Source organism: Parus major, chromosome 5 (assembly GCF_001522545.3).
Source record: "Parus major isolate Abel chromosome 5, Parus_major1.1, whole genome shotgun sequence".
NCBI lineage: Eukaryota > Metazoa > Chordata > Aves > Passeriformes > Paridae > Parus > Parus major.
The window spans coordinates 15,436,630-15,462,473 of NC_031774.1; the positions used below are offsets into that span (position 1 = coordinate 15,436,630).

Sequence of the window (25,844 nt, forward strand, 5' to 3'; positions counted from 1 at the left end):
CTTTACACACATTCTCCCTCCACACTGAGAGAGAAGGAAAGCAGAAACCATGTCACATACCTTCTTCCTGAGCTTCAGGTGGCAAGTGTCATGGAACAAGAAGCAACAGCAAGCAGGAAAATGAAAACAGAAAACTGTTAGAAACTGTGTTGGAGTGAGCTAAGGGCTGGAGAAAAATGGTGGTTAGAAAGTGATGGAGAAAAGTTATATGGGAAAGAAATGGATGACATCAGAAAGAGACACAAAGGTCAAGCAAAAGTATGGAGCAGAGAGAAGATACACCTCAGAGGAGCTAGTCATGCAGGTTAAAAAGAAATTAAAAGTCACCTGCCTATTAATTTCATATCAGTCATTAAATACTTGAAAACAAAAAGTAGACAGTTAGGGAAGAAAGGAAAAAGGCAAGAAATGCTTTTCCTTTAAGAAAGGCTTGTCTGTAGGAGCAACACCCTTTGCTTGCTCTTTTGACATTTGACAAGACATGAAGGATGGAGCATGAAGAATGCCTTCATCTTCCTGGCTCTGCCACTCCATGCAGGACCAGAGAGACAGATGATGACTGAAGGCAGCTCTACAACCTATTTGGTGTCTCTATTTTCTTTTTCTATTTTTTGAGCCCTTGTGAGCCCTTGGTCCCTTCAGAAGCAATGCCAGGGGAAATAGTTACTCAAAGATAATGTACCTTATAGCAGAAACTACTCTCACCATGGCCAGAGTTGCACCTCTGTTCCCACCACCACAGCACCACTTGCTGCCTGTTGCAGCAACTTGGAGAAATCCATGACAAAAAAAAAAAAAAAAAAAAAAAAGTTGCCGTGTATAAATGCCCCAAATGGACATTTCTACACAGGGACAACTCTCTGTGTCTGAGCTGGTCTCATACCCTCCATGTGCAAACATTCCACCTCCAGTAAAGGGTTTTCCTTTCAACCCCTTAGAAGATGCCCTAGACACTAAGGGCAGATCCCGGGAGAAATTCCAAGAGCTGGCCCCTTCTCTGTTCCAGAAACCTTGGGAAAATGAAGGATGACAACTGGCAGCTACACTTGCCTGAACTGAAGCCAGTGTGTCAAAAGTGCCCAGCAAAGACAGTGATACATCTCCAATATCATCTTATCCCTGCTGACTACAAAAGGTGAAACAACCTGGGTGAGAAGGGTTTTTCATGCTCCATCTTTCCAGATCAGCACTTTGTCTCTCACAGCTTGTCAAATCACATTTTGCCAGCTAAAGGCATGGTAAGAAACCTCATCTTTGCCAGTTGGTTCTCTGCCTTGCCTTTTCTATCCTCAGCAGTGCCCTGTCAGCTGCTCCTCAGGAGCTGGACAACCTGCTCTTCTTTTCAATTTCAAAGTTAATCTGTGGATACTGCCAAAATGAGAATGGCAGGATTTCACCAATGATTTGTTATGGGTGCTCTGCACCAGTCTCTGCTCTAAAAAGTTGGACAGATTAGCCCCCAGCTTTTTCGCCATCGCCTCATACAAATACTACGTTTTACTGTAATGTGAAGGCTCTGCACATCACAGCCCCAAAAAAATCAATTTTTTTTTTGTTGTTGCCCAACTGGTTTACTGATCAAGTGTTTCAGATTGCCTTTAGCAGCAAGCACCAAAGAGAAGGGTGAAATGTAGACAAGAGAAAAGCAGGACCAAGAATCAAAGAAAGATAAATTACGTTCCGCTTTTTTTGTTACCTTCTTCTTCGTACTCCTCTGCATTGAAATGGGAGAGGGGGGAGAAAAGCAGACAAGTCAGCCATCAGCCTTGACACATCAGTAGGACATTACCCATGGCAGAGCCCTCTGTGCTCACAGGGATGCCAGGTAAGGTGGTTTCTGAGAGGCCACTTGCAAACCAGCAAGTCAAGTAACAGATTAAATTACTTTGAAAATAAAAGAGTAGCTATAAAAAGGGGAAGACAATAAAGTATTGATTTTTTTCCTTGGGCAATGGAAACTTAAGGTTACTCATGCATAAGAAGGGAAAAGGTAGCAGAGAAGGCCTCCGAATAGAAAAGCGTCTATGTATATTGCTTATAAAAATTGTGGGGATTTATGTTCCAGAAACAGAATATATTACACATACAGAAGCTTCAAAACGAATTGCCAGCAGATGGCAGTGCCCCTACAAAAACTAGCAGCGTCCCCTCCCACCAGGACATCAGTTTGGGGCTGAAACCCCTCAGGCTGCCCGCAGCACAGACACGGTCAGGGTGCTACAGTAAAAACACCAGAAGCTGGAGACACTCAGACAGAAGCACAAGAAGGAAATTTCAGATTTGTCTAACCATACTAGCTGACACAGCCAGCAAATGTTGCAGGCTTGCACAGAAGCAATTACAGACAGATCTAAGACTTACCCTCTCCTTGTTCCCTGTGAGAGAGGAAAAAAGGATATTGAAACTAGGTGAGTATTTCTTCCACTCTGTACTGATGTCAAGCTTTAAACCATACACTGAAGCAAACCCAACGCAATGTAGTTTAATGTCTGTTATCTCCAGGTCTGCCCATGATTCCTCTGATCCCATGACTGCCCTAAATTCCCCCTCTGTATTACTGATGCAGAAGTGTCAAACGGTCCCATTGGGTTTGGCCCTTCCACTCTAGATTTGCTAAACCAAGGCAGAAACCACTGCACTGTGGGTTTTATTCCCCCTCCTCCAGGGGCAGTGCCACAGCCACAGAGGGCAGGCTGAGCTGGGTGGAGGTTTTGGGGGATGTCCTGTGCTGGACAGGGAGAGGTCTTTGACACTCCAAGTCAAGATACCCCTTCCCCACTGCCTCGGGGGGGCTTCAGGCTGAGCACAGAGCAGCACCCTGCAGGGATACTCTCGCTCTGCCGTCTGGAGCCAAGCTGGGCAGATAAACACACAGACAGCTTTCTCTCTACTTACACTTCCTCGGTATCAGACATGTTGGCAATTAGTTCCTAGACAAAAGAGAAGAAAAGGAAAACAAATAAGAAGAAAGAAAGGTGTTGCTATTGAGTGCACCTCGTAAAAAATACCGGGACAGAAGCAGATGGATTGATTTTTGAGGACAAAAAAAGCCAAGCACCTGCTTTCCCACACAGCAACCCCTTCCCCACCAACACTGACATTTTGGGGGAAGCACAAACCCTTGCCACCCATGTCAGAGGACAAAGGGAGGGGAGGAGAAAAAGATCATCTGGAAAGATATATCCCATCAACTCAGCTGCTTCACACAGGCAGACCCAGGGGCTGCCCAGTCCCAGCTTTAAATTACAAAATCCCCAGAGCTCAGGGAGACAGGCAAGGCCAGGGTGTCCTCCCACACCCGTCTGATATTTCTATCACTCCAGCAAGATCAGAGGAATTTTTCCTTTTTTTGTGCTACCACAGGTGGAAAGGTGCCAGCTCCAAAGCCTCAGTCAGTTACAAAAATAACTGAAACTACCAATAAACCTAGAGATAAGTACTTATTTGCCAGCACCCAAAAGTCTGGTTTATACAAAGTGAGTGATTTGTTGGTTAGTTTAAGATGAAAACCAGCCACATGCCTGGTTAGGCAGTTCATATTGATATAACTGTTCCTATGTAATGCAGCACTGGCTTTCCATCTGCTGCCCTGAGGCCAGGGGAGAAGATGAGGAAAGGCCCCCAAAACTTTCTCCAAATCCACAGCAGATCTTAAATTAGAAAACCAGAGTTCTCCTTGCTGGCCCAAACCCTGACTTTCATGACTTTATTATTCAGCTGATATATGAGAGATGTCTTGAAGGAGCAGGTGGGCTGACTTAGGTTCAAAAGGAACAACTGCAGCTCAGCAGCTTTCTATTTCAGAGGAAGGCAGTAATCCCACAGGCTCCAACCCTGCCCTATAAGGGATTCTCTCCATTCCCCAGCAATGACCTTGGGCACCATACATTAACATCAACGGGATTTAAAACCCCCACGTTGCAAGGAGAGATAAACAGCCAACATTTTTTCCTTCCACTTCCTCCTTTATTCTCTTTCTGAAATTCAGCATTGCCCTGGAAGCAATGCCACCAGTGGCTGTGTTATGACCTGACCTGAGGTGCTGGATGGGAGGGGTGATCTACTGGCAGGACACATGAGATTTGGGATCACTGGTCTCTTGGTCCCAGGCTGCTTTTAACTTTGTAGCTGTGGTTGCCCATTCTTTGACTGCAACAGCCATCCCAAGGGGTACTTTGGGGACTCTAGTCCTATCAGGCAGGGGGAGCTGGGAGAATTTTTTGTGTTTGGGAGGAATTTCACCTTTAAAACAGCTTTTCTGTTCACCAATTCAGACTGCTTCTTCTGTTAATTACTTGAATGCTACAAGACTTCTGGCCTCTCTCCCCTGGTCTTTTCAGTCTAGATTTTCATAAAATCTTCGGGATGAAGACTTGCACATGCTATCTCCTCAGTGGCTAGCATGTTAGCAGTCTCATTTCAGCCATCAAAAATTATTCAAGCTATTAGTAATAATACTTGACAGCATGTTGGTTTAGGCAACAGGACAGCAGAGCTTCTCCAGGCAAAAACCTGCAGAGGGAACCTGCCTAATGCCCAGCTGTTGGCTTCTTCCAAAATACACACTCTATAAAGACTCAGAGCAATGGCCAATCCTCCCATGGATTATGCATTTATAAATGCAGCTTTCCTTCTTGCCAAGGTGGAGGATTAAAAAAAAATAAGAGGACTTTTAAAAGGCTGTGGGCTAAACTCCTTTCTCATTCTAGTAAGAAGAGGAGTAATACCACTAAATGGTGAAGAAATCAGCTCGAGAAGCCTCTGTGTGCAGACAGAGCGAGCGTCTGCTCGGTGCAGGGCAGGCACGTCGCGCAGTGCACGCTGTTCTTTCCAAGGCAATTGAAGTCAACGGGAGCCTTTGCAATCAGGCTTTCCATTAGCAGTTATTGGAATGAGCTCATCTCGTCTCCAATTTAGCTCTAAGGACATCTTGCTGAGGGTTGTCACATAGGCTGTTCCCCTACCCCCTTCCATATTTGTTAATCCAAGCGCTGCAAATGCGAATGGGATTTTGCATGGCATCTGTCCGTGTGCTATAAAAGCGGAGCGAGAATGCCTGCATCCCTGACACCATAAGACCCCAACCCTGAGGGGATTTCTTGGCCCCAGATAAAATGAATTAATAACAAATGCATTGGCAGACTCTGTACAAAGATGAGCCAGACGCAGGAACCCCACAGGCGAGGGCAGAGGGGACAAAAAAATCCAGGGGAAGACCACAGATTTCAGCCTTGCAAGGGCCAAACATTCAACCAGGTTTGGTCCCTCTGTCGGGAGAAGCTGGCATTTAAGGCAGCACCTGACTGCCACTGCCCTGGCTGGAAAGGTAAAAAGGTTTAGTTTCAAGATGAACAAGGTGTCTGTCCACTTCATGGCATTCAAAAGCCATCTGGTCCCTTAAAGCAAGGAGCAAAATGCAGACTGTCATAGCTACAGCCACCCAAGATAAGAAAGGCTCTTTGATGCCCAGCACTATCCACATAGCAAACTCTGTCATCAAAGCAGCCAGGGAAATTGGACTATATTTACATCCAAAAGGCAATAAAGAAAGCAATCTGTTAAGCAATCGGCAGTTTTTGCAGTTAGGATTAAGTTTGCCCGAAGGCAATGGAAAGTCTCCAGCTGGCTCGGGATTAGCCTTTGGTGGAAATTGCTTTACACACAGCAAATGCAGCCCAGGATTAAGGCTGTTAGCACCTTCAGGCAATAACTGGGCTTTGTTTGTATAGTGGCAGAAAAATGGATTCTGGTCTTGACTGAGGTTTAAGGATGTAATAAAATCAATTAGTTAATACTGCCCACCCTTTGGAAGGAAATCTAAACACATGGGAAAGTTTCACCAGACAGAAAACTTCCTGCCTGCTCCCACCCATTAAAGGTGAAAGCAAAGCTTATTTTGCTTTTTGTTGAAGCCAAGGAGGTCACTGGAAGGACAAATACACCGATCCTTAGTCCCAGGTGGGCAGGAATACCGTGTCCCTTTTGGCCCCAAATGCTCCTGGCCTCAGCTGAAAGAGCAGAGCCAGCACATCGCAAGAAGCCTCTTAGCAGCTGAGAATGCACCCGGGAGGGGGAACGGGCTGCCTTGCACCTCCAGGCCATCCCTGGAAATAACCCACCCATCAATCATCCCCTCCCGAGCCAGGCCATACAAGGTAGGCAAGGTAGCCAGAGCCATATGGAAAGGGGGCAGCACAGAAGTGGCCATGCATGGGCAGTGGCACCTGGCAGGGACAGCTCTCGGGTAAAGACTGGGGCTTTGCTCCACCACGCACCACATGGCCACGCTTTCCCAGCAGGAGCCACAGCAAACCCCCTGCGTGGATTTTTTTTAATATATATACATGTCATTTTAAAAGAGATGGGTATTACCTATAATATAACTAGTAAGCATATAAACATATGCATATACTTCTCTCTAATGCTGGAACAGAGCAGCAGGACTCCAGCACTGCTGCAGAGTCATAGCAAAATCCCAACTCCCTGTCCCAAAAACGTACCCCTGACCCTTGTCTGCAGGGTGGTATGAGCTGTCTCATCCCTGCAAGGGGTTTTCAAAGCTGAGGCAGAGAACAAAAAGCCAATGACTGTTCTCAGCTTACATGCCCTGCCTTTCCTTGCTGTTAGAACCATCAAGGTGGGAACAGACCAACAAGATCATCCAGTCCAGCCATCCACCTGGCACTACCACTGTAACCCCTAAACAGCTCAGCCAGGTGCCTCTTGAACATCTCCTGGGGACTCCATCACTTCCCTGAGTCCTGTCCCCCTGAGGGATGGCTGCCTGCCCTGGCAGTCACCTACAGCCTCACTGGAGCTCCCCCACATCAGCAGCACAGCTCCCACACCCAAATTGCTGGTACCAAAGTCACCTGTGCTGGTGTCCCTCCTGCCTTTGTAGGATATCCACCACCCAACAGCAAGAAACTGGTCTGAGGAATATAAATACGGTCATGGAACGCTTTACACACTCCCACAGAAAATGAGAAAATTGCGAGAGAAATTCCCTGTGTGTGCAGAGGGACGGGAGGAGAGGATTAAATTCAGAGTGGCTATGGGATGCTCCCCATACTCATGACTTCAAATTCCTTCACTTTGCTAGCCTGATCATGTAAAACTCACACTTTTCTTCTTTCCTGTGGGAGGGGGCAGTGTTCCATGGTCACATTTTTTTTTCCTGGATCTACCTCTAGACCTACAGCCCTCTTCATCCACCAGAAGCTCCCTGATGATCCACTCTTCATACCTCCTGCCTCAGCCATCCCTTTCTCTGGGTGACAGGGGAGGGAAGGTCAGCACTTTCCTCCTGCTGCTGGAGGGAACTTTCCCTGAGTGCCCCAAGAGATCACAATTTCCAGCCCCAAATCTTGGTTTGGAAGGGTCTGTTCTCCCACAACTAATCCTTGAGTCTTCAAAACACCCAAACCTCTGTGGGTGACTTGTGAGACTTGTGAGATGTCCAACTAAAGCTCAGAACCAGAAGTGCCTTTTCCTTAGGATCCTGTGTCAGATCCCGTGGACCCCAACCCTCCCCTGGTGCTTTCTCCATTCAGACCAAGGCTCATCCCTTCTGTGGTGTTGTCCCCCAGCAGCATCCCTTGCCAGGGATCCCACTTACCTGGGAGGAGTGGAGAGAAGCACCAAGCTCCCTGTCAGAGGGGACGGGCAGGCTGGGATCTGCGAGCGTCCCAAGGTGATGCAGCTCTCAACTTATAGTGACATTTGATCGTCTGCAAGAGCCGATTGGTCGCAGACTCCCTGTGCTGGGCAGGGAAGGGAAGGGAGCTGGGAGGGGAGGGATGAGATGGAGGGGGAAGCAAGGGAAGGGGGAAAAAAAGGTCATACCATGTATAGGAGCAGCTGGAGGAATTGCACAGATGATGCTAAGATGGGAGGGACATGTTTGGAGAAAAAAACCTCCAGGGCTTATGCTTCTATATTTACAACCAGACAGGCGGGCAGGGCTCAAAGAGGGGTATCTGAGGCAAAGGCACCTCAGAAACAAATTGGGGAGGCCTCATAGCTCCATAGTACACACCAAAATCTGTCTGTGGCACCCTGGATCTCAAAGTCTCAACACACAGCAGCAACCTCCACTCTCCCCTCTGGGCAGGGGCTCTTCCCAGCTGCCCCTCCACATGCAAAGGGTTTTGGCTGTGCTGCAGGGTGAGAGCTTTGGGAAGGCCCATGGACCTTCCACATCCAAGGTTCTTGGAACCCAGCAGTCACAGGAACGTAAGAAGGCAGAGGCACTTGGCACACGTGTTGCCTTAAGTGCACCTGTGTGTGAGTGTTGTGTGGCACACACCCACCTCTCGCTGACACTGCTGGGGCTGTGCCACACACCAGCGCCCAAGGGGACCTGGAACAAAATGTAAGGGAGCAGGAAAGCAAAAGAGCTCGTAAGCCTTTCTTAGCATGACATGAAATCATTATTTAAGTAAGGATTTCTTAGGGAGGGCAACCCCAGGTGGCTGGTGCCTGAGTGCCTGGAGTGGTTTTGCTGCCAGAGCACTCTCCACAGTTGCATGACTATTCCAGCAGAGGATTGCAGTGCCTCACACAACCCTCTGGTTCACGGTTTCCATTTCACTAAATATCCCAGGCTTCAGCTTCCCATCCCCTCCCTCCCCTCTCCCCTTGGCAGGGCTCCCCAGCAACACAGCATGTGCCCTCCTGTGTGCCTGGCAGCTCCAGCACCCCCTTCCTACCCGCCTGTAGGAGTGGAGAAGAAGTTCAGGAGCTGTGGGGCAGGCGATATTTTTGGCTCAGGTCACAGATTGATTCCTGCCCACTCTTTCCCTGCTGCTTGCAAGAAAGGGTCCCCATCTGAGGATGTAGAGACAAGCTTTTAAAGCCGTGGAGTGGGAGCACAGTGCTGCAGCCTCCCAGTCACCAGGTAATGTGAATCTCCTGTCCAGCTTGTCTTTTCCAGCTGTCTGGCAGCTTATTCCCTCACCTCCTTCCTGCAACCCACCTCCAGCCAATGCTTTTGTTATTTGTCAGGTGGGAGGGGGACAGTACATCCATCCTCAGCGCCCTGGCTCCATGTGGGAGTTTGCCGGGTGGGGTGGGGACATGGGTGGGCACCCTGTGCTGCTGAGAAGAGCAGCAGCTGCATGGGAACACATGGTCAGACCTGGTATCATCACCTCCACTCCCCCCTCCAGCTCTGCCCAAAGCACTAACACAGCAGAACTGCTCGGTGGTTCCGAAAGCACAGTGTGAAAGCTGGTTTGCTATCTTCCACTCCTCGTTTCCCTCAAGCTCTCCACCAGCTGGGCATGCCTCCAAGAAATACCATATTTGCCCAAACCAGCAGCAGAGTGGGGATGCATGGGAGGGGAGGCTCCCAGCTGTTTCTCTTTTTACATCTGTGGTGGGCCCGGGTTGGCAGGAGCCTTCCCCAGCCCCCTGTGCCCACCTGCCAGCTATAGACTGTCCCTGCTGCCAATGGGTGCCACAATCCAGCCTGTCATGCCAAGGGCTGGATCAATCAGCTCAAAAGATTGTGTGTGTGTGTGTGTGTGCACGCATGTAAGAGCAGCCTGTGCTTACAGCAGGGTGCTCCCCAGCAGATGTGGACCTGAAGGCTCCCGTGGGCCCATCTGCTGCCAGCCTTTCGGCAGGAGCACTGGGAGCATCTCTCAGGGTTGCACAGCCTCCACCAGAGCAGTGCTGCTTGTGTGCACTGGCAGGGGAGCGCTCACTCAGATTTCCTCTCCAAGCATCTTGACAAAGATAAGGCTGGAACGAGCAATGGGAAGAACAGGCAGTCAGACCTCTCTGCTGCAGCTTCACTTTCAACTAGATGAGAAACAGACATTGCTGCCTGCAGTTTCCACTCAGTTCATGGACGTGTCTAGCAACTGCTCCAGACAACATCCGCCTTTAGATCCCGTCTCATGTCCGTGCTCTGTCTTCCCCATCACCATGCCCTGGGAGCACGGCCTTTCTGCTTAGCACCATCCCAAAGGACACCCGTGTATCCTATGGACTGCCTGTGTCAGAACACTCATGTCCACGTCATGCATCTGATTCCCAGTCCCAGCATGATCTGGATCCCTCCTCCCATGGGACTGAGGGTACCTTCTCCATCCCTTGGTCAAGGGGGCTTGTCTGATCCACACATTTGCTCTGCAAATGGTTTACAACTAAGGCTCATTCCCCACAGCCCAATTTATGTTTGTCCTTCCTTCCCTTTGTGGGTCTCTCTATCCAGTTTAGCACATAACTACAGGCCCCTCCAGCATTGGTTTCATGCCTTAGCCACATACCCTGCTTTTCACACATTCTCTGTCAAATCCTTATTTCACCTCTTGATTCCATCACACAGCAGTTTCGTCCACAATCTTTTGCTGTATTTTCCTCATCAGCTTTGTCTCTTACTACTTTAGATGCTCCTGCTCTAGGATATATAATTTTTACTGTTTTGACATCATCTGCTCTCCCTGCACCTGCAGCAAGATGACTTTTGAGGACTTCTTTTGAGATGGGCCACAGGAATTTATTGTGTTGCTGGGCCACTTGCAGGGAAGCTGTAATCAGCTCTTCTCATCTTTTTTGGCTTTGGGTTGACCTATTGCAGCAGCCAGTGCACACTGGGGAAATGCCTTTACACACAATACACACACATTAAGCCCAGATAATTTTTCAAACTGCATAAAGATGGGCGCCTCGGTCAAAGGCTTGTGTGTATGTTTTGTTTGGGTTTTGTTTTTAAAATATCCTTTCCCTGTGCTCACTGCACACCAGTCAGCAGGCAGCAGTTTCACGGATCATTGCCTCCATGGCTGGTTAATACTCAGCCAGCAAGCTGAAATAGCACTGGAAAAGTTCATCTGAAGACTTCTACAGCCCTGGAACTCTAAAATCCTACATGTTCATTAAAGCCTACAGAGTTTGTAAATAAAATCAGCTACATCCTTCCCATAAAACTGGTAGTCTGTCACAGCCCAGGAGAGATCTAATTTCTGAGATAAAGCAACACCTATCCCCATCGACCTGTTATTCTCCAACATTGAAGAAATGGATCTGCTTCCAAAGCAGACTTTGCTTTGGCCTTTGAGTTGGGCAAGAGGAGCTCCTGAGGTCCTACCTCACCCCAACTTGCCCATGACTCCTTCATGGTAGAGCTACAGAGGAACTTTCACTGATACCTTCTGTCATTCAGAAATGGTGAAGTTATCCAAAGTGAATTTTGTTATGAGGAAAATGTGTTTTACTTGAGTTTGCCATTTGAATGATTCTTTATTCCTCCTTCTCTCCAAAGTCATGTTTGAATGCTTTCAAAACTACATTTTTTACTCTTTTGCATGATATAGGTATTTTGGGTTTGGCATGTTTGTCTGCTTCTACAAATAACAGCCTTGAAATAATTGAAGGTATCCAGAAAAATGTATTAATCTGGCTGGGAAAGTATGGGGATGTGTTTTTCTGTTTTGTGACATTCAGTTATAAACCTTTTACCATGATGCAGGGCAGAGGGGAAATGGGAATCACAAAAGCCATTTAAGAAAGCAAAGTAAATTTTATACAGTTCCCCTATGCCCTTTCTTCTCTTTATCCCACCCCAGAGAAAGGGAATTCTGCAGAGGGGTTTATTCAGCAGCTCAAGGTTAGAGTAGATGCCCTATGTTCATTGAACACTCTTTCCAAGTTAATTGAAGTAGCTGTCAATAAAAAGGAAGATCAGATAGTGGCTAAGTAAGTACATTCAGAGAAAGGACAGAATATAAATACATATATATAATTATTTTCTGTTCCTGGGCAAAAACCAATGACATGTTTCATGCAGCCAGTCAAGAAGAGATCAGAATAGCCTTAAATTTTATAATTTAGCTCCTCTCAGTATTAGCAGACCACTGTCATTTTAGTGGTAATAATGGGAACCTGGGGAATTTGAAACAGCCCAAAGGGGCTGAGCAAAGACCATCTTTTCTCCCTGGCTCCTCTAATACCATCCACTTGGCACTCAGGCTCAGGATCTCCATCCTTGGTTGCCTCTCCTTTCCCCAGAAGTGACCTGGTGCAGTGTTTGCCATGCACAGTGATGCACCTCTTGCAGCAGCCATCCAGCTAACCAGGAGAGAAAACAGTTGCCAAGCTGTGGTTTCACCTACCTCAACCTTGGAAGGTGTCTGGGGAACCTCAAGATGCCAACACCTTCTCCTGGTCATGGGTTCATGAAATTGCAAAAGTTCAGAGGCATAAAAAGGAGAATAAAAGGCAACAAACAAGCATTTTCTTATTGATGACCACATTACACCTCCATTTAGCTTCTTGGTACTGCTGTTCTCCTCCTTGCATCTGGTGGGAGGGAGTCAACCAACAATTTCCATGGAGGTCTCTAGTGTGTCATCCCTTTTGTGAAACTTGGTTGGTAGAAATATTTGCCTGTCTTATCCCCTCTTAGCCTGTAAGAGCAGAAACTCTACATCTTTGGTAAGAAACAGGAAGGGATCTGACCACTCCCTACTTTAGTGTGTGCAAACACAAGCCAGCCCTTCATCATTCATACAGTGCATGATGTAAATACCTGTATTAGGCTGGCATGGTTTCAGTGGTGACAGTGGCAGAGCAGGGAACAATGTATTCTCCTTGGGCATTTCTAAAAACTGTTAAAATATTCTTATTCAGAATATGGAGTTTCTTAAGTTTCCAGTTGGGTTGTTATTGCCTGGGTTTTGGGGTTTTTTCCCCAGAAAGATCTCCAGTGTTGGGGACACACAAAATCATTAGCACTCCTAAAAGAGAAGGGCATTTTTGATACATTGAAGCTGTCAGAGAGAAATTAATTACATAAGGGTATTTGTATGAAGGACTGAGCACCTACCCCAAATCCTTCCAGAGGTCTCCATTGCAGTAAGGAGCAGCATGACCTGCAGAGCCAGGCAGGATCTCACCAGTCATCAGGGAGGCAGAGAGGAAGAAAGCAAATGGAGAACTCACCTCGGACACTCACCCCAAAGCACCAGCACATACCCCCCTTCCCACAAGAACCAGCCTCATCAGATGGGCCAGACCCCTGATGGATGAAGGAAGAGCTTTGCTACCTTGATCCATGACTGAGTAACTCAGATTAGAGAGGAGTCCATGAGCAACAAGGCTTAGAAGGGAGAAGAAGAAGGAATTTGCCTTCAGAGCTGGCTTTGTGGCATAGCTCACCAGCATCTCAAAAGCCGTATGAAACAGGCCAAGTTTAACCTGGGCAAAAAGCTCCTTTGTAGATCTCCAGGAAACTGCTCTCACATGCCTCCATCTTCCTAGGAGCATGTTTAACCCCACAGCTGCCATGGCATTCTCACTTAAAGGCTCCTGAAAGGCTCTGAAAAAGCAGAACCTAGGAAGTCAGCCGGAATGCTGGATGAGATGCCTCAAGGCCGAGGCAGTAAGCACCTGCATGGTGTCTGAGCAGCTCACAGGCTGCCCAGGACAAAGGCTGGAATTGGTGCCATCCTTATCAGCTCACTTAAGCAGTCTTAGCTGAGATCTTTGAGTCAAACTGCACATAAACCCCTCAACCAAAATTCACCAAACTAATCAACACCAAACCCTCTCTGCTCCCAGTGCAGCATTTTCCAAACTTGCATCCTCTGCACATAGCATGTCCCTTGCCAGGAACAAGTAAGGACAGAGTTTGGTCTCTTCCTCTCTCAGGAAGGTAACAATCAAAGCACTGCTCCAAATTTGCATTTTGTAACCCTGACTTTTGCAAAACAGTAAATCTTACCAGCCAACTTGAAAAGCTTCCAACTGGTTTCATCGCCTGGAGCTACTCTGCTAGAATAGCTGCCCTGGCAACATCTCCATCCTCTGTCCTTCACCTCTCCAGTACTTGAGATGCTGAACTTTGCAGAGCCAAAGTTGGGAGCACGCAACGGTGTTACTCGATAGCCACTCTTCACGCTAATTTTAGGTGGTGGAACTTTTCATGCTTTCAGAAAGTCCCTTTATTTAATTTTGAGAAACCTCTCGTACTTAGTGGCTACCATAAACATTTTTCTATCTGATGCTTTGAACTTACCTACAGGGCTCTAGAAGTCACAAGCAACCAGCACCTGACATGATCTCAAAGGAACAATCTCCTGTTAATTTCATAAACTGGACTGAGTAACATGATGCTCCCAACATGCAAATGATTTCAGATGGAAACAAATTACACATCAGTAAGTAATATATTCTTTTTTGGTTTTTTTTTCAGTTCATATTTATTTCTGATTTTTGTGGTAGACTGTTCCTCCATCACTCATTTGTTTACTCTGGGATATGTCCTTGCTGCATCTGCTTTAGATAACTAAGGCACAATCCATGTGGGATTCAGGAGTTCTTGCTTGGACACCCTAGATCTAGGTTAAGTATCTCCCTCCAAAGACAATGGATCAGAGGTTTGGCCATTCAAGATAGAGGCTGGGTCTCATCCTCACACTCTTTACACTTAAATGGTTGAGACAGGTTGACAGAGAGGATAATGACTGAGCAGCAGGATGGGAGTCAGGACCAAAGCCTGGAGCTACTGTTTTGTGTCCCACTCACAGACACTCCACAACCTTGGGGAAGACCTACCCACCCAACCAAACAGCTCATTGAATTATTACATTTGCAATTTGACGCTTTCCTGCCTTAAAGTGCTCACTTGTATAAATCCCAATGGTATATTTCCCTTACTTTTCCTCAACCTTTCCCCATTCTTCCCATCAGTCTCACAAGTCCCAAGTCCATGACCCCTTTTTTCTGTTTATTTAATGCCTGTATTTAGCATTGCTAAGCCATGACTTCTGAGAGTTATCCAGAAGAGATGAAGCACCTTTCTGAAAACTTGTGATCTAAATCAAATCATTCCACTGCAACCAAAACCCTCAGGGGACTCAATGCAAAATCCCAGGGAAGTCACCTGTCTCATTACCAGGAGCCTTGCAACGGTTCCACTTCTATAGTAAATCCTAGCTCCAATGGCACTTTTGGCAATGTGAAATACATTTTTTCTCTCAACCTGCTTCTATACAGATATATATGTGTGGACACAGGCATCAAATGCAGTGTCAGGGAAGTGTCTTGAGCTGGCAAGGAGCTACCAACAGACCAACCTCAGAACCTCGTTCCACAGCGTATCAGCTGCCACCTCAGTATTTATAGCTGCCCTGCTCTTTGAGCCTGTTTATTTTCCTTCCCAAAGGTGGTGGTGGTGGCAGGAGGCAAAGCTCTGACATTCAGGCTCAGGTGTCCCCAAGGCTGACCTTTCCTTCAAAGAGCAGAAGCTGCAAACACATTTCAAGGAACAAAGTCATTTGGAAACTCTAGGCTCTTGCGTCCATGACCACGCCAGAGGCCCAGTGCAAAGCTGCAAGCAAGGGTTGAGCAGAAATCTGTTAATTAGCATGCACACATATAGATTAGGATGGATGCAAAAATGAGCCTGTAATTATTTTATACCTGGAAAGAGAACCCAGTGAAGTCCAGCCCCATTCTCAAGGCAGAACAAGTGCTACATAAAGACATATATTGAAAACATACTTGAATTTTCCATTATTTAACTTTCCCCCAAGTTTAAAGAATGCTGGTTTATGGCATTGCAATAGTCATGGACCATGTTTTTCAATCCCATCTTTCATACATTCATGTAGAATTCATCTGTTAAACCCTCCAGTGAAAAAAGCAGCCCCGAAGCCTGACACAGAAGGACAAGCAGCACATTTCAGTACCACTGGAGCTCCCACAGATTTATTCCAGAGCTAATGCTGCCAAAATCATGTTCATCTTCTGCATAATCTAGACAAGATGGGTAAAGAAAAACTTGTAGTGAAGCAACACGTCAAGGTACAGCCCCAGTTCAGAGCACTGAGAGCCCACATAGGGGTTCCCAGTCCCTCTTTTTGGGCACTGCCAGCCTGCCAAGGGGATGGTAATTTGGGGAAGCATGGCAGCACAGGGGATGAAGGCAGCCAGCAGACGCAGGGACCAGGAAAACATTACTCTCCTCCACCAAGCTTTGAGGTTAAGACTAATCCTGCAAGACTCAGTGTGACAGTTTGTCCTTGTTATGCTCAAAATGCAGCAGTCTCAGGAGAAGACAGAGCTAAGGTCTCATAGCAAAAGCCTCTGAGATGCCAGTGCTGCAAAAACCACAGTGCTGTGAAGAATCAACTGAGGAAAGATAGGAAGCAGTCAGCTACTAGCCCCAGACCAGTAACTGCTGCAGAGTGGCACCAGCCTGCTCTCCTTCACTCACAAAAATCAGCCACAGGTCCCTGCAGGTTCCTGCTGGGATAAGAGATGAGCCTCCATGCTCTCATCCCCTCTTAGCATTGCCCAAAATGCACATCCAGCATATTTGGGCTGCAGCATCCCTTTTTTTCTTTCTGGGGAAGATGGGGAAGGTTTCTCCATTCTGGTAGCCCCACTTCCAGTCCCACCTACCACCATGTGCACACCATGTTACTTTGGGAGGAAAAACAGCACACCACCAAGTAAATTTAGCTGTGGAAACCTTTCCCCTGGCTGATATAATACCTCATAAAGAGCTGCACACATTTGCTCCAAGCCAGTTCTCTCCCTGGCTCCTGACCACCACTAGAGAGCTCTGGTCTCCCATAACCTGCTCACTTCTCTTCTGTCACCACAACCTCAATTACAGCAGTTGTTTATTGAAACCACATCTAGGTCCCTGTGGGCTTTAAGTGGAGAAAATACACTCTGCAAATTAACCCTCCTTAGAGAAGGAATCTCACACAAACAGCCTTTGGGGCCTTCTCTGCCCTCTGCAAACTGGCAGGGCACAGGAATAGTAACTGGAGAAGTTTTCAGCCATTATTTCCACCAGCCAGCTGCAGAACTGTGTTGAAAAATTGCTGCAACCAGTTTGCACACATGCAAAGTAGCGTTGTTTTCACCTCAACCCAGAGCATCTCAATGCACCACACTGCTACCTCTCCAGCCTTGCTGGAAAATCCCAGTATAGCAGAGGAAGGGCTGAAGGGAGAAAAATTGGGCCATGCTGCTCAGTGCTTTGAAGAACACAGGACTCCTTGAATTCCTGCCTCCCAGAACTAAAGCAGAGGATGGAGAGAACAAGGGTACCAATCAGCAGAAAGATAAGAGCAAGAATTTACTTTGGAATCATCTCCTTCCTTACCTACACTTTCCTAAAATGTTAGGATAGCAGAAACTCTTCATTGTCTCTGCACCATAAAAGTGTTATTACTTGGAAGGTCACCCCCATAAAAAGGTTTTTCTATAAAAGGTAGATGGTTCCAGATAAAGCCATCAGCTCATTAGTGTGCTGGGTTCCAGTACAGACAGCTATACTGACCTTATCAAAGCTGGATTAGCAGGATACAGAGGAAGACTTTTTCCCCTTTTTTTTATAGCTGACATGACCAGTGATTTTGGTTGAAGCCTGTGATGTTGCTCAGGTCTATTACCTGGGGAGCTAAACTCTGTGCTTCTCCTAGCTGATCACACTCCCCAGGAAGACTCTGCAGACTGCTCCCACGGCCCACCCAAGCACTGCTCCTTCCCTTTTTACAGGCAATTACTCCCCATGAAAAATGCAGCAAAATAACAGATCTAAATGGGGCAGGCACACTGAAAACCCCTTTCCTGAATATGTCAAGCTCCTTTTCTTCCTGCCACTCAGGCTGATGCTTCCTCTCCTCCACCTCGCATTCAAGCAGAGTTTCAAGGTCTTGGAAAAACAGCTTTGCTGCAGACTCCTACATGAACAAAATTCTCAGAGTTGCCATCATTACAACATCTTCTTCAAATTTTATTAAATGCTTACAAAAAAAAAAAAAAAAGAAAATCAAGGGGGCAGAAAGTTTTAAGCAGAAAGCACACTGATGCAGGCGGAGAAACAAGCTGTCCTCCCTCCAGGAGAGTAGAAACAAGTTGCAATATGATGTTGACATGGGAAGAAAGTAGGAATGAGACTAAAGTGGGGATGGGGGACATGTTAACACCATGAAGTATGAAAACATGGGAGAGTTTAGAAACAACCCTAGAAGCTGATTTGCAGACCCCAGGCCCAGAAACGCCACTCATGAGTGACTCAGTTTCCTCAAGTTCACAGCAAGCCTTGGTCTCCACAAACAATTCACTAGGATGCCATTTCACCAAGACCGCTTCCAGCAGCAGCCATTTCCCAGATATCCTGCTCAGCTTCAGGAACATAGCTTGCAAGTTATCAAGGTGCCACCACATCTAACTTTTAGAAGTGTTTCAGTCACCAGCACTGGAGTCTATGGGTTAGAGAATAAGCAAATCACTTTCCCAGAGAAGGGAGATAACACCACTGGTCAGTGCTCCTCACCTGGGAAAGGAGATCTCCAATCCATCTTAGATGAAGGCAGCAGTAATTTGAAACAAAGCTGCTATTGCCCTACTGAGACAGGAAAGTGGCAGGAATATTTTGGCATGGGTACATAACTGTGATTAAAGAATGATCTGGGAATTAAAGAAAAAAAACAGGACTAGGTTAAACGCAATTTGATGTATGCAGAGACCAGTAGATGGAAGTCCCTCAAAGCAGATGACGTAGAGGGACAGAGGCTGCATCATAAACAGGGGAGGACTTTACCCACAGCTGGCACCAACAGAGTGACAAGGGGTCCTTGCACTCTCATCACACTCTCCTTGCAATCTTTTTACACTCAGGACCTGCCCTCCTTTCAAACACCAATTCTTCACCAGATTTCAAGTTCCCTTCTCTGCCACCACCCAGCCACCAAGGGCCACAAAAGGAGAAATTCTTAATCACATAACAAAAGCCTTGCCTGCTCAGCAGGGCAGCAGATCCCTCTCTTAAGGAGAGAGAACAGAGCCTCTCATCTCCATAGCAGAGACACATTAAAAAAAAAAAAAAAAAAAATAGAAAAAAAAAGCCAAAGAGTCACGCAGAAAGTTAAAAGAGGGGTGAATTTTGTCAGCTGATGTAAATCCTTTCTTCCGTCTGGAGGCAGTGTGGGATACTGCTCAAACCCCAAGAGGAGGCAGGCAGTACCCAAAGCAGACTGACAGCAGTCAGGAGTAGAGAAACATCCTTCAATTATCTTCTGTGGAGCAGAAAAATAGTGGCGTGGAGGCTTGCATTGAGTCAGGACCAAGCTCAGCTGCAAGACAAGAAAACACAATGTTATGGATACCATTTGGCCTCTCATGAGCAATACCCTGGGCTATACAGACACTGTCTTCTCTAGCAATTACAGGTGGGTTTCTCCCACCCATTTTCACAAAGCCCTGTGAATCAGCCCACCCATAAGGTTTCAGCATAACTGAACCGTGCTGGGAATGTCCATGCCTGTGGCAGAGGAGATGCTGCACACCCAGCAGGGCTCATGGCTGCACTCTTGCCATGCTGTCCCCCACCCCAAGGAGATTTGCAGGCTTCCTCCCAAGCTGATGAAAGCCACTAAAGCAGAGTGTCCCCCCAGCCCCTGACGCTCTGTTTGGGACCATCTGCAGCAGTGTTGGGCTCCTGCAGCTCTCCCTCCATCTGCTCCAAGCACGACAGCTGGTGCAGCCGAGGGACTCCAGCACACAAATGACTTTTCCATCACCTGATAAATGACTCCTGCATGCTGACATTCTCCCCATTATTCCTGATTTGGGGCTGATTGCTAATGGAGCCAAGTCAGGAGAACAGTTGGGGTCCAAGAGTAGGTGAGCATGCATCCACCCATGGGAACTCAACCAGAAGCAGGGAAACTTAACCCTTTGAAAGCCTCTTGACTTCTAGGTTCACTTCATTCTAGCTTATTGCAAACCCACACAAGTGTCCCAGGCAGTGGCTCCCCTCTTGACCCTTGGTTTTCAGCTCCAGCCTTTCCACTGGCAATAAAGCAAGTCCGTATGTCCCTTTACTTTTGTTTCATTAGGTGGCAAGGGGGAAAACAAATATTCCTTGTTGAGAATTTCTCCTGAGCACACAAAGCTCTGAAGGAGACTCAAAACAAAGCCAGGCTTGACAGGAAAGACAAATAAATTAACAGCTGATTTCCTTTTGCTGTCTCTTAGCATCTCACTGCTCCATTAGTCCAAGCACACAGATTCCAACACAGTCACATGCCATGGAAGCTACCACCCCATAAGGACTCAAGACCCACAGCACAGCAGATTTCAAGTCAGATAGAATGCTGAGATAGCAGCAAGAGTGATTTTAAGAGCACAGACTATTGTAAGAGACAACAAATCCTGAGGTTATACAGCATGAAGCAGCTTCTGACTTTGTGAGCAAAGGGATTTTCCTGGTGTGTGTATACTAAACTTTCCACTCTGAGAGCCCCCATGCCCTCCTCAGTAGCATCTGTCAGTTTGCAGCAAATCCCAGGCAAGATCCTTCTGACTCGTGGGGAGCTGCATTTTTCTGGAGTGCAGCAATCCATAAGACAAGAAAAACACTCCAAGAGCTGATCAGTAGCTGGGAAGTTCACTGCCCTACCTCTTTAGTATTCCCTACACTAGCCTGAAGCAGGTCAACCTTATAAATCTGGTTTACCAGTGCTGCTGCACCATAGCTCATCTTGTAGTACAGTCTGTCCATGGGACCACATTAAACAGCAGCAGATTAAGTCATTCCACAATAAATCCTACCATGAGGTGCATGTATTTACTCACCCTTCAGGAGATTTTTAAAAAGGCACAAAGAAAACCCACAAGCAATTACCAATTCCTACACAGAGACAGAGCAGTGTCACAAAAATACCTACATGTCCCTCCAACTGCAACATTTTAGCTTTTTGACCCAGAAGAACCTAAAATACCTATGAGGCTGGGGAGGAAAGCAGGTGTATTACAAAGGAGTAGGCTCTCAGCTCTTTTTTGGAACAGTGAAGACTTGCCTCTAAGAGTAGCTCCTGGAACAAAGCAAATCCTAATGACAGCCTTGTGCCTAAGGAATGAAGCTGATAAGACACTGGGCACGTCCAACAGTTGTCACCCCCAGCTGACACAAATCCCCTGCAAGCCCCCTCACAGAAAACAGCAGGTTTCTCATGCCTACAGCTAAAGTAAATCAGAATGGCTTGAATGGGACCTTTAGTTGAAAGGGACCTTTAAAGGTCATCTAATCCAACACCCATGCAATGAACAGGGACATCTGCAACTAAATCAGGCTGCCCAGACCCCCATCCAGCCTGACCTAGAATATTTCCAGGGACAGGGCATGCACTACCTCTCTGGGAAACCAGTTCCAGTGTTTCACCACCCTCATCATAAAAAAATTCCTTCCTTATGCCTACTCTGAATCTACCCTCTTAGTTTAAAAGCTTTACCCTTTGTCCTATTGCAACATGCCCTACTAAAATGCCGGTCCCCATGTCTCTTATGAGCCACGACTACATATTAAAAGGCCACAAAAAAGTCTCCTTTTCTCCAGGATGAAGAACCCTAACTCTCTCAAGCCTGTCCTCATAGGAGTGTTCCATCCCTCTAATCACTTCTGTGGTCCTCCTCTGCTCCAGCAGATCCATGTCTTTCCAGTACTGAATGCACCACTTGCTAGATACTGCCTATACCCTGCCCACTACAGCCTCTGCTCTGGAGGGCAGCTCACCCACCATGGTGAGGGCTTGACCTTGAAGCTTTTGAGCTCAACATGCCACCTCTTCAGTGCTTTTATTTGCTACTGCTGCCTTTAAAAAGAGAAAAGTCATCCTTCTCCCCCCATCCCCAACCAGTTCTGGCAGACACACCACCTGCTTGCTGGGTATGGATCCCCTTCCCAGCTCAGTGCTGAGAGCAGCAGTGCAAGCCCAAAGCCAGCACTGGGCACTCAAGCACAAATAGCTGTTCTGCACTTTTCACAGTTCTGCTCAGGATAGTTTTCCTGCACAGTAGGTATCATGTTACACACCCACACTAACCAGAGCAGGCTGGGAGCCACCAGGAACACAGCACATGAAATAAACAGCCCCCCTGGGCAAGCCTGACATCACCCTGCCCTCCTCTTCCTTGTTTCAGGATGCTCAGCTGCATCCAGCTCCAGGGATTAAGGGGCTCGATGATTTATGCCTCATTTCATAGCAAAACTCAGCAACTCTGTGCTGAGCAAGAGCCAGGATAGAGTCAGATTTCCTTCCTGGGGCTGCCAAAGAGTCACTGCAGGTCAGAAGCTGTTTGGTGCTCCCCAGCTTGCTCATAAAGAGAGAGAACTGAGACTAGTTTTATCTTTGTATGCCCAACACAGACCCTTAGCTCCACTGTGCTCACCTGAGCAGTGGTCACAGAGCTCCACTGGCCAGCACTCCCCAGAAAGGAGGCAGTGACAAGTAAGAGCAGGAAAAGCAGCCAGGCATCCCTGCAGGAACAGCCCAGCACTGGCCAAAGGGCTTCAATTACTATTGAAGATCAGACCTGACACAGAGCTCAGTCCATTTCTACTTCACTCAGGAATGAGAGATAAAGGCAAGACAGTGGCAAAGCTTCCCAGGAGAATGAGAAAACTTGGTTTTATCTTGAAGGAAAATGTTGTCCCTGTGCTTTATGCAGCGAGAAAAGACCAGCCAGAGTCAGTGTTGTGACAAAGCACTTCCTCACCAATAAACAGAGCTTCTGAGAAGCCTTGTATTTCACAGGGGTGTCTTCATGCCAGCTGAAATGAATCAAGGCCAGTGTTGACTTTGATTCAAATGACATATGTAGTTTATGGCTGTTCTGTTGTATGTAACATTGTATCAGAGTTTAATAACTGAAATTTGGAAAGCCATGAAACATTCCTGCTTTTTTGCCTCTGGAGATGTTTCAAAGCTTCAAAATTTCAAACCCACTTTGTTTCCCTTGACATTTCCTTCCAAATCCCATTAGGACTTGCCAAGACACGAACATCTGGGGTCCCCAGGAGCTCTCACTGTGCTAATGCCAGGAGCAGAAGGGCTCCAGGTTTGGCAATAGAGCTTCCCCCAGGACATCTCTTGCCCTGCCACACCCACCCTCAAGACTGGCTGAGGTTACCTCAGGAGAGTAACAAAACAAAGATGGATGCTCTTCTCCCACAGTATTGATTCCATACTCACAGCTTTTAGAGAGAGGAAGAGGAGGACTTGTATATCAATATTTCAGAATCTAGCCCAGAGCTAAGCCCACACCAACTCTAAACTTGGTCTTTTCTTGCAGGAAATGACAATGCTGATAACAGTATCATCCTCCACCCAGTCTGTTTCCCAGAACCACCCCCTTTCTCCCCCTCCCACCCTACCAAAGCCTGGGAAGGACAACCTGCGGCTGCAGCGGCTGCTGAAGAAGGCAGCCAGGAAGAACGCCATCCTCACCTCAGAGCAGGGCAAGTCCTTCCGCTCCAGCCTTTCGCCTGTCAACGAAGCCAGCCCCGACCAAGAGCGTGCTGAGAGCGCTGCCCCAGCAGAGCCCCCTGAAACCACAGCACCCCCCTCTGCCCCCCTGCCAACCCACCTCTCCATCAGGCCCGTCAGCCACCGTGCCCCCTCCCCTTTCCGAAAGGGGAAGCCTTTCGCACTGAAGGTCACCGAGCAGCGGCGCATCGCTGAACATGTCAAGCTCACAGCCTCCTCAGCCATGCCCCTGCTGCAGAAGCCAGGAGCACCTGAGACTCCACAGCAGTCTCAAGGCATGGGTTCCCACCTTCCCTCTCCATCTGACCCTTCGTTGTCTGTTCTCCCCCAGCCTCCTCCTTCCAGTACACCCAGTACAGAACAGGCACCAGGGGTTACCTACATCACCAGGGTGAACACTTATTTCCACAGCGTCAAGCCCCCCAGGGCTAAGACTCCCACACCAAACCCAACCCAAGGAACTGTCAACCACGAAGACAAAAGGCCTACCTCCCCAGCATGTCAAACAAGCAGCTCTGAACCATCTCCAGAGCAGACACCCACCTCACTTAAAGACAGCAAGGCCACTCCCCCCTTGCCAAAACCTCCCCTCCTTCCTGCCGCAGAGACAGAGCCTCCTGATCAAGCTCCCGGACCTGTTCCTACTGAGGAGCCCAGCACCTCTGATGCCCACATCAATACAACCCATGGAAGTGACACTGAAATATCCAGATCCACGACAGCTCCTGAATTGCCCCAGCAAGACAGAGATGTGCTAAAACCATCAACATCCAGCGCTCCCTGGAGGCAAACACGCCCAGCAACGGCAACTCCAGCACAAACTGATGGTACTGGGTCCACATCCACAGACACCAAGGCAGAACACGTCCCTGAACCTCAGATGACTCCCAGCTTACCCAACACTGGCTGTCTCCCCAAGGCTGAGCCAGCATCATTGTCAGTAGAAGCACCAAGACCTTCTGGAAGTGGTGCCAGTGGCTGGCATCGCCTCAAGAAGCACTTGATGGTGCAGCCAGAAGCAACTAACTTCCCAGAATCTGAGCCAGAAAAGCTGGGACAGAGGGAAGGGAATAAAGAGGATGCTGCTCAAGCAGTCATCAAGCAAGACTCCATGCTGGTTAAATCAAAAGCCATGAGAATGTGGGATGCCATTTTATACCAGGTGACACTCACCAAGGAGAGGAAGCAGCAAGCAGAGGAGAAGAAGCCACAGAAGGAAGAAAGCGTCTTTCTTCCCCGCCGCTTACCCATCCTTCTACACAAGCCACGTTTTGATGCCCGGAAACTGAAGGAACTGGCTGCCAAACCCATGACAAAGATCAGCACCGTGTTCGAGCTGAGCCGCTTTCGACCCAAAGGGGCCGAGGAGCACACCAAGAGCTTTAATAGAACGGCATCAGGATGGTCGGTCAACTGAAGCCAGGCTGCTCCACCCCTCTGGACATGCACCAACCAAGAGGACACCTGTGACCAAGTTTACTGCCCAATGGAGCCAGGAGTAAGGAAAAAAGGAAATTAAATAAAACCCCTCCAAGCCAGCAGCCCCATGCTGCAGGTGTAAGGGTTACTCTCCATACATTCAAAAGCTCAAATACATAGCTACCACATCCACAGGTCACAGGAAAACAAACATGTTTGTTTTAAAAAGAGTCAACAACAACCACTAGATGAAGTAACAGAGTGAAGAGGACAAACTGCCTATAGAAAAAAGACCAGTTTTGAGTAGGATAATGGAATGTGAATTTTTTTTTGCATTTATCTAAGACAGAGATAGATCCTAGGAACAGCAGCAGTTGAACAAAATGGAAACTCATCCTTTCACCCAAGGCACAGAGAACAGACAGTAAGACATCCTGCTCTCACCAAGCAGTTCCTCTGCCTAACAAAATGGGCATCTTCTGACAACCTCCTAGGCCAGTCTACTAAATACTAATGCACAGAAGAATAATTTTTTTTTAGTAATCAAGTTCCATTATATATTTCACCATGTTTTCACCACAATAGCTGATGGTTAATGTTTCCACAATAACCAACAAGACCTTGCTTTAGCACATGGGTATCCAATTCTGTATTTAACAAGGTGCTGGTTTCTGAGGGCTTCTGCTAACCCCATGTAGTCTCATTTTCAGGGCAAACATCATGACAGTTGAACACCTGCTTGTCCCCGGTACCCTGAAAAAAGGGCATTTAGAGGAAAATCCCCAACTCTGCCCACCCAGAGACAGCTGGGCTTTCCAGTATTACCCTTTGCAACTCCACTGACAGCAGGCTTGTGAGCATGGAAGTTGGGAGACAGGTTATTTCAGTTTCACAAGGGACTTGGTCATATGCTGGGGTGTTCCTATACAGCTAATATAGGATTGCTATGTTTAGGCCAAATATAGTATGAAGAGCTGTGTACAGTGTTTCCTTTTTCATGTGCAGAGGATATGGAACTGACCAGCAGTTCCTCAAGCCAAACTGCAAACAGACTTAGAAACAAAACAATGAGCCTCTTTTGCCTTTTTTAAAGTCTTGCTATTCTGCAGTGATGTTGTAAGAACA

At 47.3% G+C, this 25,844-nt stretch overlaps 3 protein-coding genes across 18 annotated transcripts in view; 1 reads left to right on the forward strand and 2 right to left on the reverse strand.

Annotated features, from left to right (window-relative positions):
* TNNT3 (troponin T3, fast skeletal type) overlaps positions 1-7,696 on the reverse strand; it is a 30,106-nt gene extending 22,410 nt beyond the window's left edge. For 8 of the 13 annotated variants that reach the window (XM_015631581.2, XM_015631580.2, XM_015631576.2 and 5 more), the window contains exons 1-5: positions 7,619-7,695; positions 2,896-2,930; positions 2,362-2,375; positions 1,697-1,714; positions 61-72 (exon numbers count right to left, since the gene is read on the reverse strand). In XM_015631581.2, coding sequence (XP_015487067.1) covers positions 61-72; positions 1,697-1,714; positions 2,362-2,375; positions 2,896-2,915 — 64 coding nt within the window. In that variant the 5' untranslated portion in view covers positions 2,916-2,930; positions 7,619-7,695. Of the gene's footprint in view, positions 1-60; positions 73-1,696; positions 1,715-2,361; positions 2,376-2,895; positions 2,931-7,618 lie in introns of all 13 variants that reach the window. The other 5 variants (XM_015631575.2, XM_033515173.1, XM_015631582.2 and 2 more) reach the window with 4 other exon arrangements.
* Positions 7,697-8,718: 1,022 nt separating this feature from the next.
* LOC107206019 (proteoglycan 4-like) lies at positions 8,719-25,700 on the forward strand. Of its 2 annotated transcripts, none has more exons than XR_004497785.1 (3): positions 8,719-8,899; positions 14,033-14,168; positions 17,636-17,876. XR_004497785.1 is itself a non-coding variant. In XM_015631294.2 (3 exons), exons 2-3 carry the CDS (start codon positions 14,148-14,150, stop codon positions 24,715-24,717), a joined length of 1,632 nt encoding a protein of 543 aa, XP_015486780.1. In that variant the 5' UTR covers positions 8,719-8,899; positions 14,033-14,147; the 3' UTR covers positions 24,718-25,700. The 2 variants fall into 2 exon arrangements, 1 of the variants encoding a protein (XP_015486780.1); XM_015631294.2 differs by lacking the exon at positions 17,636-17,876 and adding an exon at positions 23,107-25,700.
* The window catches only part of LSP1 (lymphocyte specific protein 1), a 47,686-nt gene continuing 39,645 nt past the window's right edge, over positions 17,804-25,844 (reverse strand). For all 3 annotated transcript variants that reach the window (XM_015631296.3, XM_015631297.3, XM_033514947.1), the window contains exon 11: positions 17,804-19,106. The gene's annotated coding sequence lies outside the window, so the exon portion shown is untranslated. The remainder of the gene's footprint in view (positions 19,107-25,844) is intronic.